Here is a 19,959-nt window from a genome sequence, read left to right on the forward strand (position 1 = left end):
TAGAAATGTTTCACTCACTCTGAAAACACACCTCCAACAGCACTGATTGGCTCCAGAGAGTTTTCTTCAGCCAGACAAATAAAAACGTTAGACTTCTGAGAGTAGAGATTGACAGCAAGTTTAAAACAAACAAAAGGAAGTACTTCTTCACATAGGTGCTGGAACTAGGGGTGCCACCCTACCCCCTGGCTTAATGTTGTTTCCATTATATACAGAGTTTACAGTTTGGTTCAATGATTCTCTGCCCCCCCACTATACAAATTGTTCCAGCATCCCGGCTTCTTCACCCAACGTATTGTTAACCTGTGGAACTCATTGCCAGGGGATGTAGTAAAGGCCAAACTATAATGGGGTTCAAAAAAGAATTGGATAAGTTCATGGAGGATAGGTCCATTAATGGCTATTAGCCAGGATGGTCAGGGATGCAACCACATGCTCTGGTTATCTCTAGCCTCTGACTGCTAGAGGCTGGGAATGGATAACAGGGGATGGATCACTTGATGATTGCCTGCTCTGTTCATTCCCTCCAAAGCACCTGGCATTGGCCACTGTCAGAAGATAGGTTACTGGGCTAGGTGGACCACTGGTCTGACCCAGTATGGCCATTCCTTATTCTTCATTGAAAAATGGGACTGCACTCACCCTAAATGAAGAGAGCTCAGTTTTGAGACATTAAATCATGGATGGCGACTGACCAGGAGTAGTCTGATTTGCAAAGCCTAGGACAGGCTGTAGGCGGAATTCAGTTCCGTTTTATAAAATAAAACAAAAGCTATAGGGGACAGGGGCAGAGAGAAATGATTTTGCTTTGCCTATTTGTAAGAGCTCAAATATGTGTCTTAGTTCCAGCCCACAGAAAAGGAGAGTGCACAGTGACACTGCACCATGTAGAAGTACTGGGAGGCATTCTGTACATTTTTGAAATGGAATCAGCAGTACATAGAAATTCAGTTGCACCCAGACCACCTGTCTTTATTACCAACTCACTAATTAACATTGCAATTGACATTCAAATGTCATATTCTTTCACAGTTTTAAAATGCATAATACTGTGAAAGAAAAATGACTTACCTTGACCTTCTGTTATTCCTGAGATATCGTGTGTGCAGGATCTTCACTCCTGGGCCTCAACTACTTAGACTGAGAGTGACACAACTCCCTTAGCTCTGATGTGTAGCTACTGGCTAACCTGAGCCACGCCTACCAAGTATAAATGCTCCCCCCAAATATTTCGGTTAGTTCCTTTGCACAGGAGAGGAGGCAGTTCAAGATCAACATAACCAAAAAAACATCTTCTCAAAAACGTAAACTCCAAACTCTAGTAAAGGGGAGATACGTGGGACTGAGAATCCTGCAAGATGATCGCTGCTGAGAAACAGAATTGCAAAGCAAATATTTCCCCTTTTCCTAAGACACTATCTGTGTTGCATTTTCACTTCTGGAGAGTAAGCAGCTCAAGGGATATCTTCCCCCCTCCCCCAAAAAAACCCACCCCAAGAGAAATGCCCCAAATCCCACAGAATCAGCTGTGATGTAGCTTCACGCAACTGCACATGATCTTCTATAAAGCCATTAAGCAAGTGCCGACTACCAGAATCACCATCTCCTTCTCGAACACATGAAAGAAAAAGGAGAAAATCTGATACAGCATTTCTGGGAGTCGGAGCTCTAGCTGGAAAAGGAATGGGATGCTTTCATTGTGAAGCTCCCCAACTTGGTCTTACCACAGTGGGGGATGGGTCTGGGTGCTGTCTTAGCGCTGATGCTCCACAGTTTCATCTGATTAATTCAAAGCACTACAGGCTGATTTGCACAGCCCAAGAAGGAGTCTCCCTAGGTGACAGAGAGGCACAGCTTATGTTTCTTCAGTCCTGGCAGTGACATTTGAGGTGTGCACAGCACCTAGTGGTTGACTCTGAGGCAGATCATTCAATGAAGATAGTATTTGGTCTATGTCATTTTTCTGTCATGCTAATCGGTTTGAAGTCACCGAACTTCCTCCTTGGATGCCATACTAGTAAAGCCAAGAAAATGATGAAGCAGCAAAAAGAAACATGAAACTAGCTAAACACAAGCATCAATGCAGCAAGACCATCGGAACAAGAGCCTAGTGCCGAGTAAAGTATAGAAGGTTGGACTAGAAAAAAATTGGTTCCAGAACCCTAAAGTGTCACTGCATGGAAGTGCCTAGAAGAGGCACCTAAATCTCTAAAGCAGAACTTAGTGCCTGAGTGTCTCACCCACACCCCAAAATGCTGCAGACAAACAGTCCAAAATGTAGCCACTTTAACAAGAGCGGACTGGAAGGCGGGATTTTAAGAAAAGAGATACCCAACAAAGTATTATTCTAACAGAGCCACAGAAGGGTGGACGGGATGCAGCTGCTGTGGGAGAAGCTCCTTCACCAAACACAGTCAAATAGAAACTTAGGAGAACATCCTGAGGATTGCATTTATACTTGGCAAGGGGTAGTACCTGACTACCAAGGGGGGGTTGCTATTCATGCTGTGTCTCTCGCTCTCACTACCTCCTAGGTGAAAACGTTGAAAGATTAAGGGAGTTCTCCCCATCACATATTAGGGAATAAGTAGTTTGCACAAATATCTTTAGAGAAGTGAAATTTATGAACCCATAAAACCTTCAGGGAAGACAAGGAGTTGTGTATCTTATCATTTGCATAGGCCTTTTATTCCTTTACTTTTCTCTGTGCATATGTTTGTTCCAACATTGCCCTCTAAAAAGTCTGTGAAGCTAGCACTCATCCCAAGACTCATTTTTTTTTTTTAAGCAGGACTCCTTGCAGAATATGACAGAGACTCTCCTTTTACAAATAAAAAAGCCACATGGGTTGAGAGGACAGCAGGTGAATCTGGTACTGATAGAGGTTTACGGGCACTGTACTGCATATCTACATGCTGATACTTTTGACGTTCTGGTGAATCCCTTTTAGGCCTAAAGAAACACCACCTGAGCCTCTCATGCTGTTCCAGTGCTGTGATACCAGCTGTTTTGTCTCTCCAGGTTATAAAAAAATGGATTTAAATTCAGTAGCTGCTACAGCCTGTCCAGATACTTCTTTAACCTTTAGAACTGGCTTATAACTTCCCAATATTGTGCATTTCTAGCCTTGGTTTGCTGTGTGGGTTCTTGGGTGCACAGTATCACAACCACTAGGTGGCCCAGTGTCCAAAGGGAACAGGGCTACTGTTCATAAATACACCTAAGCACTAGTCCCCCAGAAAAAGACAGCATTGTTTATATACAGAACAGTCCTCCCTTCCCTAAATGGACCAGGGTGTATGAGTTCTGGTGTCAATTATAAAATTGAGTTTCTAGGAGCTAAGCCTGCAGCAGAGACAGAATATTTCTGTTTTGTTAAAAGAACGGCCAGCTTTCATCAAGGATAAAATAGGGAGCAACAATACAAGCGGGAAAATCTTTGCAGCATCTGAGAGGTTATTGTAAACAAGATCAATGATGGAAAAAATCACCATCAACAAAATAAATTAATAGAGATTTACCAGATTGAAACTGTGCGTCATTCATGCTTCTGGTGGCGCTCTTCCTCTGCTTCAGTGTTTCAGAATGTATATCTTCATATCAACCTGAATTTAAAAAAAAAAAAAGATGACATTAAAGTCTTTAGAGAAAGTAACTTAGGTAACTAGGTCAGAAATCTTCCAGTGCATTAAAGTGACAGTTCATGTTGTTTCTCTCATTATTTTTAAATTTTTGAGGTTGAGTACATAGCACATTTTAGGAAGTGCCCTTAAGCACTCGTCAAATAGCCTAGTATAATCTGTTAAAGTTACATAAAGGGTCTCTCTAATGCTCCTCTATGTACCTATTTTATTAAATAGGGGAAGCTTTAGAACACTTGTATTCTTAGACAGTAGGTGATAGGACCTGACATTTATGTTCTGATGCAGATTATGAGAATAGATGCAGTCCTGGATGCTTCAATTATTTTCCAAAGCCCATATGTTATTACTGTGGACTTCTATATTCTGAGGAAGGACTTCAAATACAGCTAACTCTGGTGCATTAGCAAACAACCACACTTTTCTTTTTGAGCAACTAAATAAAGAGCATCAGAGATCTGAAGATACAAGAGGCAGAAATTGCTCACTAAGAATGTTCTGTCTTTAAGGTGTATCAAATTTTGTAGTTTTCTCTACTCCAATTGGAAGTAGCAGCACACTAAGGGCTAAATTGAGGATTTGGATGTTCTTTGGACTTTGAATTGGAGGTGCTGGAAGAGAGAGGGAAGATATCTATTGATTAGGGCATAGCCTATGACTATAGAGACCTGATTTCTATTCCCTGCTCTGCAACAGATTCTCTATGTGACCTTGGGCAAGTCACTGTTTCTCTCTGTGCTTCAGTTCCTCATTTCTAGAGGGAGGGTAATAACACTTCCTATTTCACAGGGATGTTGGGAGGATACATACATTAGAGTGTGATGTGTTCATATACCACTGTGATAGGGGCCTTTTAAATATAAATAGATCAATCAATCTAACCTGGAACATAAAACCACAAGAGGGTATCCTTTCAGCCTAAGTAAAGGGTGGCTGGTTTTCAAAGCCCAAATACTTAAAAAATGGTTTCCTCCTTTCAATGGGTTTTGAGCTTGCTGTTGTATTTCTTGGCTGTTTTCTTCTGTGCACTCAAAGGTTTGAGTTTTAGCTCCTGGATACTTTTTTTCTAGCATAATACTGCATATTGATCAACTGGACATGAATTTTAATGTCACTACAGTATTGCAAGCTGGACTGAGGGAACCATTGTGTAGCCTGAAGACAAGTAGAACCACATATTTTGGTGGGTATTTGAGTACATTTGGGAGCCTTGGCATGTAGAGTGGGTTGATTAGAGTGGGTTAGGAAAATAGAATGGGTTTGTGTTCTACATCAGAATACCAATGGCACTTGCAATGTCCTAGCACTGTAACCTGAGTTACATCTAGTATATTCATCTCCCTTCATTATACTGTCACAAACTGACCTGATAGCAAAATTGCAAGAACTCTACTGCATTTATCATACCACCCTTACTTATTTGAATGGGATTATTTGTGGAGTAGATTGTTCTTGAAGATGAACAAAAGTGGCACTGGTGCTACATTAATCTTGCATCTCTAGGAGTCAGATTCTCCCTCCTTTCCTCATGGAAACTGGTACCTCACTCCTCCTGTAATATCACTGAATTCAAATCCACCATTCACCCTGCATAAATAATCTGATCCAAAGCCATCTTGAGTGGCTGCCTCCTCCCTAAAGCCTATATTGTGATGCCATCACTCACAGAGAGTAGTAGCGTACGCCTTCTGTAGTCCCATCCTATTGACTTCAGTGGGGCTGTGTGTTCAGTAGGGTGATATTGCTGTGATTAAACTGGGTGAAATTTTACTGATGAAACATTTTTCCCCGCTCACCAAAAAATAGAAAATTTGGACTGAGCAAAACATGTCACAAATGTATGTCAATTTCTTATTTTGGGGGGCTACATTCACAAGGGGATTCTCTCTGGCCCATTGATCATTTAAGTATTTCTACAAAATGGAACAGTGTCAACAGGAGAGATTGAGAGAAGCCTACCCCAGAATAGCCTATAGCCTGGTAGTTATCATGCTTATCCAAGAGGGGTACACCCCTGTTCCAGTCCCTGGTCCAATGACAGTGTCATTATTTAAACAAAATGGAGCAGCTTCAACAGTACAGCTTGAGAAAGACCCACCCCAGAATACCCAATATGCTGGTGCTTAGGCAGTCATCTAGGAGTGGGAGATATGGGTTCAAGCCCCTTCTCCAGAGCAAGGATTCTAACTTGGGTCTCTCACATCACAGGTGAGTTGCCCTAAAAACTAGACTACTTGGGTAAAAGAGAGGTGCGGGCACTACCACCACCTCTCTTTTGGCAAATCTAATCTTTCATTTTCTTTGCTTTTATTCAACCTCTCACAATATTCTGTTTGATCTGAAATTAAATTTTTCTGTCTTTTTCTATTGACTTCAGTGGCCTTTATTTATTTATTTATTTGTTGGAACTGTCAGCAAACCAAAATAATCAATCAGTTATTTGGACAGTCAGGCCCTTACTGCACTTGTTATTGGTTCTCTTGATTTTTCAGTGGTTTTATTCTATTCCCCACTTTTAAAAATAGTTTCCCCTCATCCCCACCCCAGTAGATTTAAATGTTCCCATTGGTAAAGTGCGCTTCAGGTCAGTCACCAGACAGAGGGGCAGATTTTCTCATGCACAAGAGCTGTGGTTGCTGCGGGTGGAGGGGAGGAGAGGAGAGGAGAGGAATATGTGTTTGGTAGCCATATTATTGGGACCAGAAACTACTAACAGCTCCTGCTGCACAACTTATATTGTGCCACTGACTAAGGGTCCTTAATGGAACCTAAGTCAGTGGACAATAGGTGTAGAGGAACAGAGCTCTGCTACAACTTCTCCCTGGCTCAGTACCCACACCCTGTGTGGGAGAGGTGCAAATGATGGATGCTCAGCAGTGTCTTAGATGCATCAACAGGAAGTTTCCCTATATAGGAGGAGTTTTCTACTGGCCACCTGTCACTCCATTGCAGACCTTGTATGCCATTTGATTGCTGTGAAGGGGCTGTAACTGGTTTTGAGACTAGTCCAGGGGCAGGCAAACTTTTTGGTCTGAGGGCCGCATCGGGTTTCGGAAATTGTATGGAGAGCTGGTTAGGGGAGGGGGTCGTGGCCTGGCCTCCACTCACTATCCGCCCTCCCCCCCCCCGCAACAGGACTCCTGCCCCATCCAACCCCCCCTGTTCCCTGACGTCTCCCCCGGGACCCCTGCCCCATCCACACCCCCCCCTGCTCCCTGCCCTCTGACCACCCTTGGACCCCCTGCCTGACTGCCCCCCTGTCACCCCATCCAACCCCTCTCTCATTACTGACTGCCCATCCGGGGACCCCTGCCCCTTCCAACCACCCCTTCTCCTTGTCCCCTAATTGCCCTGCCCCCCCATCCAACCCCTCCTCTCATTCCTGACTGCCCCTCTGGGGACCCATGACCCATCCAACTACCCCTACTCCCTGTCCCCTGACTGCTCCTGGGAACCCCTGCCCCCATTCAACCCCCCTGTTCCCCGCCCTCTGACTGCCCCGATCCCATCCACACCTCCACCCCCTGACCATCACCCCAAACTCCCCTGCCCCTATCCGACTCCCCCGCTCCCTGCCCCCTTACTACGCTGCCTGGAGCACTAGTGGCTGGTGGCACTACAGCCACACCACCTGGCTAGAGCCAGCCACGCTGTCACCACCGCGCAGCACAGAGCCTTGGGTCAGGCCGGGCTCTGCAGCTGCGCTGCCCCAGAAGCTTGCAGCCCTGTTGCCCAGAGCATTGCGCCAGCGCCGGAGTGAGCTGAAGTGGGGGGAGAGGGGGAATAGCAGGGGAGGGGCCGGGGGTGAGCCTCCTGAGCCAGGAGCTCAGGGGCTGGGCAGGACGGTCCGGCGGGCAGGATGTGGCCCGTAGTTTGCCCATGTCTGCTCCAGTCCAGGGTTTGGACCTGATTTGAGATATTTTCCCTAATTTTAATATCCCTTTAAAAAACAATTTCTGAGCTCTAACGTTTTGGAAATAGCTTGTGCAGAATACATTGATTATAAATTACATAATCCGCCATATATTCTCGATAATGTAAGTGCGTATTTTTGCCTTACTGCTATTGCTAACTCAGTGCACACTTGTACTCAAAGAGGGGACAATCCTGGTCTTGCAATACTATTTTGGAAATGCTTAGCACAACCTTCCACGTCTAGATACTGCTGCTTCTATTTCTGGGTACAACAAATGATTCAGTTGAAATTTTGCCCCAGTCCAAAACAAAAGATATGAAGAAAAGTTATTTCTGAGCAGCTATTTTTGCATCTACCAAATCCAATTTGGTCCTTAGTATAATGATTGATATTTATTAGGCCAATGAACAGTCTGATGTTTTTACATGTGCATCTATTTTTAATAAAATGTACTTGGCTGGGATGCATCAAGTCTGGCAGAATAATTTCCAGTCTGTTTCATGAATGCCTTTGCAAATATTTTACTATCAGTATTAATCAAGGAGACTGGATGAACATATCCACATAATTCAACAGACTTTGCCTTATTTTAATGTTTTAGGAGGCTAGAGAACATGAATGTTTAAAGTAATATATTTCCATTAAATACAACATTTTACTCACAAAACCCATGAGGGACTCTCACAACTTATACTGCACAGCTTGTGGGCCCCAAAGGACCTTGTAATATTTTACAGAATTTTGGAGAAAGTCTCTGCAGACTATGGGCCAAATTAAGTCATGAAAAATTGAAGTGAATGGAAAAGGTGCATTGTGACTTGGACAGCACACCTAGATGAGGCAGTAACTGCCCTAACCTCACACCCACCTCCAAAATAAAACAACCTACACAAACATCCCTAGACATGATCTACAGAAATTTGGTCTGAGCACACATGAATAAGTAAGGGCTATCTGGCAAAAACAGATAGAACTTTGGATCCACTCCCACTACTTACTAGTCAGGAGAGGGCTGAAGGTTGGGGTAATTTAGTGCTGGTCTATGCCAGCAATACATTAGCAAATTACTACACCATCACCTCTCTTTCTACCCCTCCCTGGAGCAGAAGGTGACAAATCCTAGCCCTGTACTGATCTAATTTACACATCCTTCAATCCTCTTCATCATTCAATTTATATTAACAAATACCTTTACATTCACACCCACTTGCCAATGTACAACTTGCACATCCCTTCATACATCACCTCTGAATTTCACCCACTGAGTTTAAGGGAAGGTAATTTGGTGCAACTCATCTACTGAGAAGCTGGAAGAAAAGGTAATACAGTACCAGGAAAAGCAACTAACAGGTTTATGTTAAAGTGAAAGATGGTCTACTTTAATTTACACCTGCTTAACACCTTGTTATTTTCTTAGGGCTTGGTTACCCTTGCGAGTTAGAGCGCATTAAAACAGCCCCAGGTGCCCTAACTCACAATCCGTCCACACTGGCAAGGCACTTAGAGAGCCTGAACTCTGCAGCTGAAGAGCTCCTGGTAATCCACCTCCACGAGAAGCATAACGCTTCGTGTTCCTCAGCTGAAATGCCCAGGCGTTAGTGTGAATGAGGTGTTGCTTTACTGCACTTTGAGCAGGCTCTGGAAATGTCCCATAATCCCCTTAAGTCAAGTGGCCATTCTTGACATTGTTTTGGAATTGCTGCAGGAATGCAGCTATGCCCTTTCAAAGCTCCGCTTCTGACAGCTGGCATGCTTATCTGCTTCGGGACAAAGCAAGCCATTACTGTGGAATGCTGTGAGAGAGAGAGAGGCGGGGGAAGGTGTCTGCTGCTGTCTGAATTTACAAGACAGCATGCTGACATGCTCTCAGCCCAATAAAATCCCACTCTCTTCCCCTCCACATACACACAACACATCCCCTTGCACTCCACTCCACGCCCCCATTTGAAAAGCATGTTGCAGACACTTGCATGCTGGGATAGCTACCACAATGCACTGCTCTCTGTGGCCATTGCAAGAGCTGCTAATGTGGCCACTCCAGTGCGCCTGCATCTGAAGGTGTGGACATACTGCAGCACTTTTCCTGCTATGGTCTCCGAGGGCTGGTTTAACTCACAGCACTCTACATCTGCAAGAGTAGCCATGCCCTTAGACTCAACTCTGACTTTTGTGCCACATGTTTCACTGTTATTTAAATGATTTAAGATTTTCTCTTTCTAAACTCAGAATTTGGTCAGAATATTTCAAAGTTCTTCTATGGAAGATTGGCAAAAATTTTCCCATACATTTTTGTGGGGAAAAAAAAACACTCAATTTTTTAACTACTTCACTTGGCATGTTTGAGAATCTTCCAATGTAAGTTCATCAAATAAAACAACATCATCTAATAAAACAAATTTCTGACTAGACCTCACACTCCCAATATTGAGCAGATTGTCTTGCAAACATTTTAAAAACCAGCAATGGCAAATGCAGGCTAACATGGTCCCGCCCTTTTCACCATGATTTTTGCGGGATATACAGTCAGTTGCTCAGGTCTGTCCCTGACACAAAATCTTTAGTTTGCATCCCCAGAGAAAGCTATTTTATCTCCATTTGGAAGTGCCGCACTCACGTATAACTGCCCCCCTCCCTATACTTGGTCCCAGGAGTCCCAGTTAAACAAGTCGCTTGGAGCTTCCTGATGCCCAATTCAGAGACTGCAAAAAAGGAGGAGGGAGGGAGGCTTGCTCCAGCCAGCCACCAATAAAACAGCCCATACATGGTGAGTATCTCCTCCTGGCCCAGTTACTAGAAGGATCCTTTATTGTTATGTGCTTGAAAGCCTTTTCCTCAGGAAGAACTTCCTTCTCCTTACTCTCATCTCAGTACTTGACACAAGCCAGTTTATCAGAGCTGTAACTGAGCCCAGTTGGTGCAACTCGTAACTCTTCCTGAGCCTACCTTAGCCATTTCCCTGCCCTCAGGATGCAAGGAGTTTATACACTCCAATTGAAAGTCTCAAAAGACTGACATGATTTTTCTTCTATCCACTTGTGTGATCCAACCCCAGAATGACATATAAGGAAGGGACATCTTTAACTGCTGTCACTCTAATGGTATTTTTAATATCCATTTTGAAAAGGAATACTTATTATTTTTCTTCTTGATGCACTTGTGTTTGGTCATTTACTCCATGAGGAGGCAATAGCTCTCCAGAACAAGGAACCAAACTGGGGATTTATTACTGGAATGCTCATGGCATCACACTACAGGGTTAAGAAGTGTCCTTCTGTGGAAAATAACTACAGGATTGATTTCCCCTCTTAGCAAAGCTGTCTGATAGGCATTGGTGTTTAATGAAAGCGCAGCCATAACCAAATTGCTTTTATTTAAGGCATGGACACAATTTTAATTTAGGACTCTGGAATTTGCTTCTTAATGTCAATTTTTGGCCTGATGGGTGACTTATTTTACTTAGTTTAAATGAGTTTTCCTTGGCTCCCTTTTTTTTTTTGCTGTGTTATTTAGTTATTCATGGATGAGTATACAACTCAGCACCTTTCTCTGCCTCCTCCTTCTCTTATTTTAGGGTGACCAGATGTCCTGATTTTATAGGGACAGTCCTGATTTTTGGGTCTTTTTCTTATATAGGTTCCTATTACCCCCCACTCCCTGTCCTGATTTTTCACATGTGCTGTCTGGTCACTCTACCTCATTTACATTTTATGGTATTTTAGGTACATTTCAATGGCTAAAATGGATTCCCAGACTGTCAGACTAAAATAGGTCACCTAATTCTACCATCCGTAATTAAAATTGTCTTTGCAAGCAGTCTCATCCATTCTGAAGAGCTATATTTGACTTGGTCAACATGCCCTGGTAAAGGAATAGGAATAAGAGGAGTAAGAATGCCCCCTTTTGTGTAGCATATCCAGACCTTGGGTCCTGGCACTCAGGGGTGTGTGTCCACATACCACCACTATTCCCAAAGGAATGGGGACAGGGTGGTGTGGGAAATGTCATCCCACAGGTCAGCAGCATGTTACTTTACCTCTCCCTCATACAAGGGGGACAAGGAGGGAACTCGAACTACAATTCCTTCCCCCTGGTGTGTTCCTGGGGCAACACAGCAATGCATTTCTCCTTTCTATGCTCTTTGTAGAAGAGCCATGATATAGTCCTGAGAGAACCCAGAAGAGAGAATGAGGATAACCAAAGCCAAACAGCTTATATTTTGGCAAAGGGGGGCGAGTCAGTGTTATTGCTTCCAATTACTTAAATAAAACATCCTGTAAAGGTCAGTCTTGCTAGTAGTTCTGTAATTCTTCCATAGGAGTCATTCCAAAAGAAGTATGCAGCAGTAAGGCTTGAATTTAAATAAAACCGTGTCTCTTGTTTTCATATGAAGGAGAATGGGGGTGCCAATGTGGCATAGTAGGACTTAATTTTTTCTCCCTAAAATGGAAAGATGCGAACACAGATCTACACTAGCCAGTTATGTTTCAGGCTTCCATTTCAGTAATACAAAGGGCATTTCTGCAAACAAGTCTCTGGCTTGGAACCAAGACATCTATACACAACATTCTTTCCCATTTCACTCCAGTGAATTTAGGGCTCAGAAGCCATGTCACACATTTTACCAGAAGAGCCAGAATCTGATACCTTTACTCATTTACTACATTACTTCAGCAGTAGTCCCATTTATTTCATCATTCCAAATTCCCAGAGGAAGGCACTAATTCAGTGTGATCAAGGGTGTCAGAATCTGGTTTTAAATACATGCAGTGCAGGGACCTAGATTGTGCCTGCAGGAAAAGCAGCTATCACAAGTAGATTAACAATGAAGATAATAAGTAACCAGTTAACAAATTCTGCATACAGCTGCTGCCTTTCCCCTGGGAATCTTCCCATTTACCATTTAGCTGAAAATAAATAAATCTTATCTGGTTCGTCAAAATACGTGCATGCAATAGAGCTGGCTGCTACCCAACACAAAAAATCATTCTGATTACATTAAATATAAATGTCCCTGTCTCAGGCAGGAAGCTAAGCACATGTTTGCTCTAACTGCAGCTGGTTAGTGAAAGACCCATTTATGACTCAAGTGATGATCAAGCTGGAATTGGGGGAGGGGGGAAATATTTTCCATAAATGATCAAGTTTAGGTAGCTAGTGAATTTCTAGCAAAAGAACATAAGGATTGACGGTGCTGAGCATCCAAAACTCCAATCTACTTCAAGAGAGACTGAGGTCTCAGTACCTGACAGGATGAAATCCATTGTTTACAAGCTCTAGTCAGATTGGTAGGATTTCTCACAGGTATTCAGCTAGGTTTTTCAGCAGCAGAAATGTTATCACTTTAGAATTCAGAAATGCAGCGACCTTTTACTAGTTTTACTTTCTAACTTTAAAAAGTCCAGCACTATATCATATGGCAAAGATGCTGTTAAAATATGCAATTTTGGAGCAAGCAGTTCATAGAAATGACTACTTCAGGTATCAGGGTTTTGGTACATTAACATGGGAAAATTAAGAAGAAACCTCTGAAAAGCAGACCTTTTAGGAATAGCTTCTGAGAGTGACGTGCTACCAGACTTTAGACGTCTGGATTTATTTAATATATACAAGTTTTCATTGGAATTAAGATTGTTTCTCTTTAAAACCATTATCACCCCAACAGACTACATCCCCACACCACAAAGATGCTCCCAGAAATTCACATCTGCAGAGCAATGGACTGTCTGTTGATAAAGTACTTTTTTGCGTACTACAGGCATTTTGGAAATAGCTTTTGGATCAAACTAAATGAGTTCCTGTATAAATAAAGAGCCTGAGAAATTGCAGCAGGCACTCAGCAAGATATTGGTGTGACAGCTAGACAGATGCAGCATGACCCACTGCAATTGATGTTTTATATTGAGTGCAGGGTCTGATAAAATGAGTTCCACCATGGAGCTTGTCTGCTCACCGAAATCTGTATTAAACCACCAATATGAGTTTTGACTGTTGCTGTTGGAGGGGAAGATGAGGGAAGACAAAAACCAAAGTGCCTGGAACTGTTGCCTGAGTAATCTCTGAACTTTCAGCAACCATCTTAAATACACATTTTCTATTCTAATCAAGTTTAGAGGTGAAATAGTATTTGTATTGTGTATGTTGCCTGTCTTCGTAAATTATTTCACAACCCACTGAAACAAAACATACAGCATTTCTCTTAAAAACCTCAGCTCCCTTCTGCTTATCCTGCAAGTCTAACCAAATTGGGGCTACGTGAGATCTCTGCAACCCATTTCCTAAGTGCATTATTTATATCCACAGAAACATTTGTTCCTTTACTCAGGAACATGCTAAGAGACAATTGCAAAGGCAGCAAAACATTTTCTGCGAATTCTTGACATGGTGAAGTTTGAGGTGTTCATTGGACTGTTTGATGAGCAGGCCTTCACCTCACTTCTGCCTCTGGAGAAAAGACAGATGGAATTGCTAGATGGAGAATTTCTCTCTCTCGCACTCTCTACACATTCACATTGCCAAATAGTTCAATGCAGGAATAAGCCTTCCATGCATTTACAATATATATTTTCATCTCTGTCTCTGGCTGGTATTTCCCAAGGTGGAGGATCTTATAATGGTCTACAGTATCTTTACAAGCACTCTTCTTCAGGGATGCACTTAGGCTGTTAGCCGGCTTAATCTGCCTGAATATGATTCTCTGAGCATACTCCCCAATTGATGCTAAGTTGTTACTGTCTATGTTGAAGTTGTGCTGATTTCATAAACAGAGTAATCTGAGAAATTAATCACATTTAATTAAACTAGCTTAAAATGACATGAGATAAGGTTACACTATTATAGTTATAACCATGCTAGTTACAATTCTAGTAATAAGAATAGTATTTTGAACTTGAATAGAACCTTTCATCTGAGGATCTCAAATCCCCTTTCAGACATGAATTATTGTAACACAGCTTCCTTCCCATTCCTTCAAGCGATGTTCCATACTCTTCTACTCCCTCTCCCGCTATGTAGCTGCCCTCTACTACCCCTCACAATCCTCTCTTTCTGATACCTCACTCTCTTATCACCACAATCTCCCCAACCTCAAGTTCAAGTTTATACTTGTTTTCAAGATCTTGCATAAATTCTGCCCTTCCCTGTTTATAAGCGCATGTCTCTCTCTCCCTACAGTTCTACATACAATGCCAGCCTTGACATGCTGTTTGTCCTTAACTCCAACAAACGTCTTCACACTTTCTCCCATGCTGCCCCTCTAACACAGGGCGTATACGATACTGGCATAGCTATATAGGGTAACTTGGAATAGTGTATAGGACCGGAAAGTCAGGCTACTTTTATTTAGGCACCAAAATATGGATTTTGGTGCCTAAAGGCCCAATCACATGAGGTGAACATTTTGGCCGAGTCAGCAAAACACATAAGCATGTGTGACTTTGAGCATGCAGTTGTGTGGTAGGGGGGCAGATAACCACACAACTGCTACCCTGGGGTTCTTACACTTTTTCTGAAGCATCTGGTACTGCCACTGTCAGAGACAGGATACAGGAGTAGATGGCCCTCCAGTGTGATCCAGTCTGGCAATTCCTAGGTTCTTAGAAGTTGATTCCAGTTCATTTGCTAGTGAATAATTATGTTCATAACCCCCCGCACAAGCCACCAACAAAATTGGCAACTTGGAGAGCACACACTGCAGAGAAGCCAAGGATTAAATGGCCAGGAGACTGAACTACCCTGCATGCTATTTGCTACCTAAACAGCTTCCTGTGCCAAAGAGTTCCACAGTCTCATTACACATGGTGACAAAACGCATTTCCTTTTATCAATTTTGAGCTTGCCACCTGTTAATTTCATTGAATTTCTCCTTGTTCTCGTGTTATAAGAAAGAAGTCCTCAATCTACCTCCTCTATATCATTTATTATTTTATATATATATCTCCAAGGTAAACGGTCTCAGTTTTTCATCTCTCTTTGTACAAGTTTTTCCATGTTCCTAATCATTGTCACAGCCCTTCTCTGAACCCTTTCTAATTTCTCAACAGAACTGAATTTACTTTAATTAAGCCCCCAAACAGCTTTCATAGTAGACTTGCAGTCACTCACTAATGCACCAGGGCAAGAGATAAACCAGTTAGCTAGAGCTGAAAGGCTCTGTATATCATTTTCAATCATCCCCTGAGCCATCCAGTCCCCCTATTTCACAACAGATGAACTCACACTTTAACAAAACAATTACTCCCACACTGAAACCTTGTTTGCCAAGTTCCAGAGACAAGTAAATAAATAAAAACCCTTGAAAAACAGAAACTTTAACAGCAGCAATGCTAACAGCAATTACAGGAATAGTACAGTGAGCCTGAATACATACTGACCACACATGCATGTGTGTGTGAAGCTTAGTCCTTGCAAATATAGGGCTTTTCAATTCTGAGCTGTCAGAGCATTGTACTTGTTCAGCAAAATACTTTCGTGGGAGTTTATACACACGTACACATTTAGGTAGAGCTGGGAAAATACAACATTTGAGGGGTCTAGAATATTAAGAGAAACATTAATGAAATCCCCATGACATTGCAGAGGGAAGCCAAAGATTATCAGAAAAGTTATGACCAATTAATACATGTCATGATCATATTATCTCTAATTCAGAACATTTGTGCATGACAACATTTTGGTGGTACTACTGCTTCAGTGATTCACATTACTTTCCTTTTTCCTAAGAAAACTGAAACTTGTTCAGCTAGGAAGCTCGAGGGCTAATTGGCTTGAACCTCTGAGACTATGATTTATGTTCCAAGTTCAGTACTTTAAAATCAGTATGCCGAAGAAAATGACTATATCGAAGGCAAAATTCCTGTGCTCTAAATAAAACTCCAAGGCTGAAGGAATATCTACATATCCAAGTTACCAATCACCCTAAATTGAAGGTAGTACAGGATTGGATTTTACAATGCCCACAGTAGGAAGGTAGATTATGTTAGAAATCCAAAGGCTCAGGTTCAGAGGAAGAGAGAGACTCACTGAACTGCACAGAGTATGCTATCTTTCACCATGGCCAGAAGAGGACCTACCATTGTGTTAACCGAGAACCCCCTGACTCCACTCAGAAAAAACAAAAAGATATAAAATCAGTATAAAAGAAATTTGCCTTCATTCCAATTCTGTGCACCACTTCCATCTGTTAATTTAATGGAATAGCTTTTCTAGATGAAGGCTCCATGCCAGGTCAGCTGCTTTAATGCCCCACGTGTGCACAATCCAGGAAGCGACTTCAAAACAGCAATAGCATTTCAATGAAAAGCTCAAATGCTATAACACACCAGTGAAAGGCACTTTCAAACCCTTATTTAAAGAGCAAAATAAGTTACAATGCCTGAGCAAAAGTTTAGACCTAGAGTCCCCCAACTCTAATCACAATATTCAGTGATCCCAGGTTTCTTGCTGTTTTCCAGGGATGGGGGTTCTCCAGGATCCTTGGAACACCACAGTGAAGTTTATGCCACAATACATCATCACTGCCTCACAACCAGAGTGGTAGGAAATAAAACTATTTTAGTTCATATAGGTTTTGTAAAAACATTTTTTTGGAGTGCATTTGCTTTGCATCTTGGGTTGCGCTTTGAGTTTCAGATTCAAGCTACACAAAAATCTCAAAGCAATATTCTGGTGAAACGGCTGATTTTCCCCATATTTCCCTCCGCTCCCACAAATCAATAAATAGATACAGATCTGCTCCAATACCGAAGAGTCAGCTTTATTCCAGCCAATTATTTTGATGCTCAAATAGCCTCTAGATCATAGATCATTAATGCCACAGAAACATTTTTATCTATACACAAGCCAGTTGTGAACAGAAGACTACAGTAACTTTCACAAATGCTAACTGCATCACAACTCTACATTCAAACCCTTGCGTGACTGCTGACACCCATTTTGTAGCTAAACAAGTGATTGTAGTTTGTGTTTATAGTGGACAAAATAAACCTTAAACCAAGAAATTAATTAAACAAATAAAATGGCATAGAATTGAATGGAGTTATTATTCTGATACAGTGCAACAAAGCAGTAAACATAGCAGTAAAAAACCCCAAATCTTGATACACAAGCATAGCTTTCTAGTGCCATAAAATGTACTTTCAAGAGAGTAGCACATTACGGTTTAAGTGAAGCTCTTCATTAGATAGTGTGAGAAAATGAGGCATGAAAGGAAGATAGAAAAGCCTTCTTAATAGTTCCTGTGCAGATAATGTAGGCCAAAGACAATGAATAGCCATGCCTCATTTATTTTATGTCTTTGAACACTTGGAAGCAAAATGTTAGTGTATGCTCTTGTTGGGAATCTCAGCTCTGCATTAGTATTGAAAAAATAGATTTGCATATTATGATGTAATTTACACAAACTTCTATTCAAATGACAGGTTGTTATTGTTAACTAATAAGGAAAGCAACACCTACTATATTATTCTAGATTCATTAAAAATCACTTCATGGAGCCATCAGAAATTTTACTAATTTACTAAGTCAACAAAATGACCCAAACAATCAATATGAAGGTTCATAAACACATTATGAAATCACATTAAATGTACATTAAGAGTCATATAAAATACCCTATTAAAAAGACTCACTTGTTACAAACTGCACAGCTAGTTCTGATATCAGCAGATTGAAAAGGTATGCTTTCAAATACATTTTATTTATGATGCTTTGAACAGTTAGTGAGCACTGACTTAATTTTTTTTTGCTACGTCTTTAAATATTATAGCCTGTGACTGTTATATCACTATCTGGCCTCAATTACATACCATCTTCAGCTGTTATTAATGGAGCAAAAACAGTACCGACTATAACCTGAGCTCAGAGCAAAATGGAAGAAAAACTAATATTCAGCACAAATATTGAGGGGAAGGACACACCTCTGGTAAATGCTTAATGCTGGTATTTTTTTTTTAAATTAATCCAACAATTTTTGTAAGTAATCAGGTTTGAACTATTTAATGTCAGGTTTGAAACAGAATAGTTCTGCCATATATAAATCCTGATTTCTACTATTATCAGACCCATTAGAAAAAGGCTAGAGAGTTCAATGGTTCAGTTAAACAACATATAACTCAGACTTGCATGTCCCTCTCTAGCCCCAAACTCTCATAAAAGAGCTCTGAATTGGGTAGAAGGAACTGCAGGCCTGATCCTGCAAATCCTTGCCTGAATATTCCTTACTTGTGAGAGTAACCTCGTGAACTTCAATGCTGTAACTTGCTATCAACCAGCATTACCATAATTCCTCAAGAAAGACAATCACTGATGTTTATTTATCTTGGTAATTTACCCAGAGTGAGGTCTGGTTTGATCTACTATTGTACGGAAAGAAAGATTAAATACAACAGCATTTATGCTTACATAGGGTAAGCAATGTTCAGACACAAAGGTTTAATGTTATTTTAACTTGTGCTTGATTCCATCAGGCAATCTTAGAATCAGTGAAAAAAGCTGCTGCGACTAAGTGGAACGGCTCCTCCAGATACAGCGTGATGGTTACCTTTGCAGGGATTGAATCAGGGACCTTCAGAACTAGAAAGACTGAAACACTACAGCCTGAGCTAAAGAATCTAACAGCCTCACATCCTCTGTGGATGAGACAGAGGGGGACATGCAACACACAGACCAGACTACAGGACTGTATCCAATGGTGATCACAGTCTAATGCAATGATAGAGAAATGACACCATTGTGCAATCTGCCATTAAAATGAATCTGATACAACTCCCTTTTTTGCCTATTAGATTTTTCAGCTCTTGTCTATCTCTAAGAGAACTCATTGTCCTAAATGATCTAAATTCTTTCTCTGAAGGTAATGGCACCGGATAACAATATGCTCGCCATGATAGGATGTGAATGATGTTGGTAAGTATATAACAGCAGTAACCAGTTCCTGTATGCTGTTGCTACAGACAAGGAATAGAATTCATTCCCCCGGAAAACACTATTGTAATGCTACATAATATATAGTAATACAGTCACTCAGCAGGTATCACTGTGGTAGGACAAGTATAGGCACAGTCAAAAAGTAATAACTATCTACTTTAAATCAAACAAGCTCTGTTTGTTAAGAAACAACAAAGCCGGTGTAGTTACCACAACTATTCTGTTTTAAGCAGAATTTTATAAAGATTTATGCTTAACAGTGTTAGTAAGGACAGGGGGGTTGGTTGAGGTAAAATGAGATGGTAGCAGCACGGGTTACAAGATAAAAAATTAACAAACAATTTACAACGTACTGTGCAAGCACAGTATTTTTCTTGCTTCGCTTTGTCTGCTGGTTTGTGAGTGATCAAGATTTACATCCAAGAAGAACAGAGGGAGAAAACCATTCCTCCAGCCACCATGTAGATCAAGAGCAGAGGG

At 41.5% G+C, this 19,959-nt stretch overlaps 1 protein-coding gene across 2 annotated transcripts in view; it reads right to left on the reverse strand.

Moving 5' to 3' along the window:
* Nucleotides 1-19,959, reverse strand: part of LINGO2 (leucine rich repeat and Ig domain containing 2) — a 758,770-nt gene that overhangs the window by 336,182 nt on the left and 402,629 nt on the right. Inside the window, exon 4 of one of the 2 annotated variants that reach the window (XM_050943109.1) lies at nucleotides 3,522-3,605. Coding sequence is in view for 1 of the 2 variants with exons in the window: in XM_050943108.1 (XP_050799065.1) it covers nucleotides 3,522-3,542 (21 nt within the window). In the remaining variant the exon portion in view is untranslated. Of the gene's footprint in view, nucleotides 1-3,521; nucleotides 3,606-19,959 lie in introns of those variants that run through there. The other variant, XM_050943108.1, reaches the window with a different exon arrangement.

The sequence above is a fragment of the Gopherus flavomarginatus genome, chromosome 3 (genome assembly GCF_025201925.1).
Source record: "Gopherus flavomarginatus isolate rGopFla2 chromosome 3, rGopFla2.mat.asm, whole genome shotgun sequence".
Taxonomy (NCBI): Eukaryota; Metazoa; Chordata; order Testudines; family Testudinidae; genus Gopherus; species Gopherus flavomarginatus.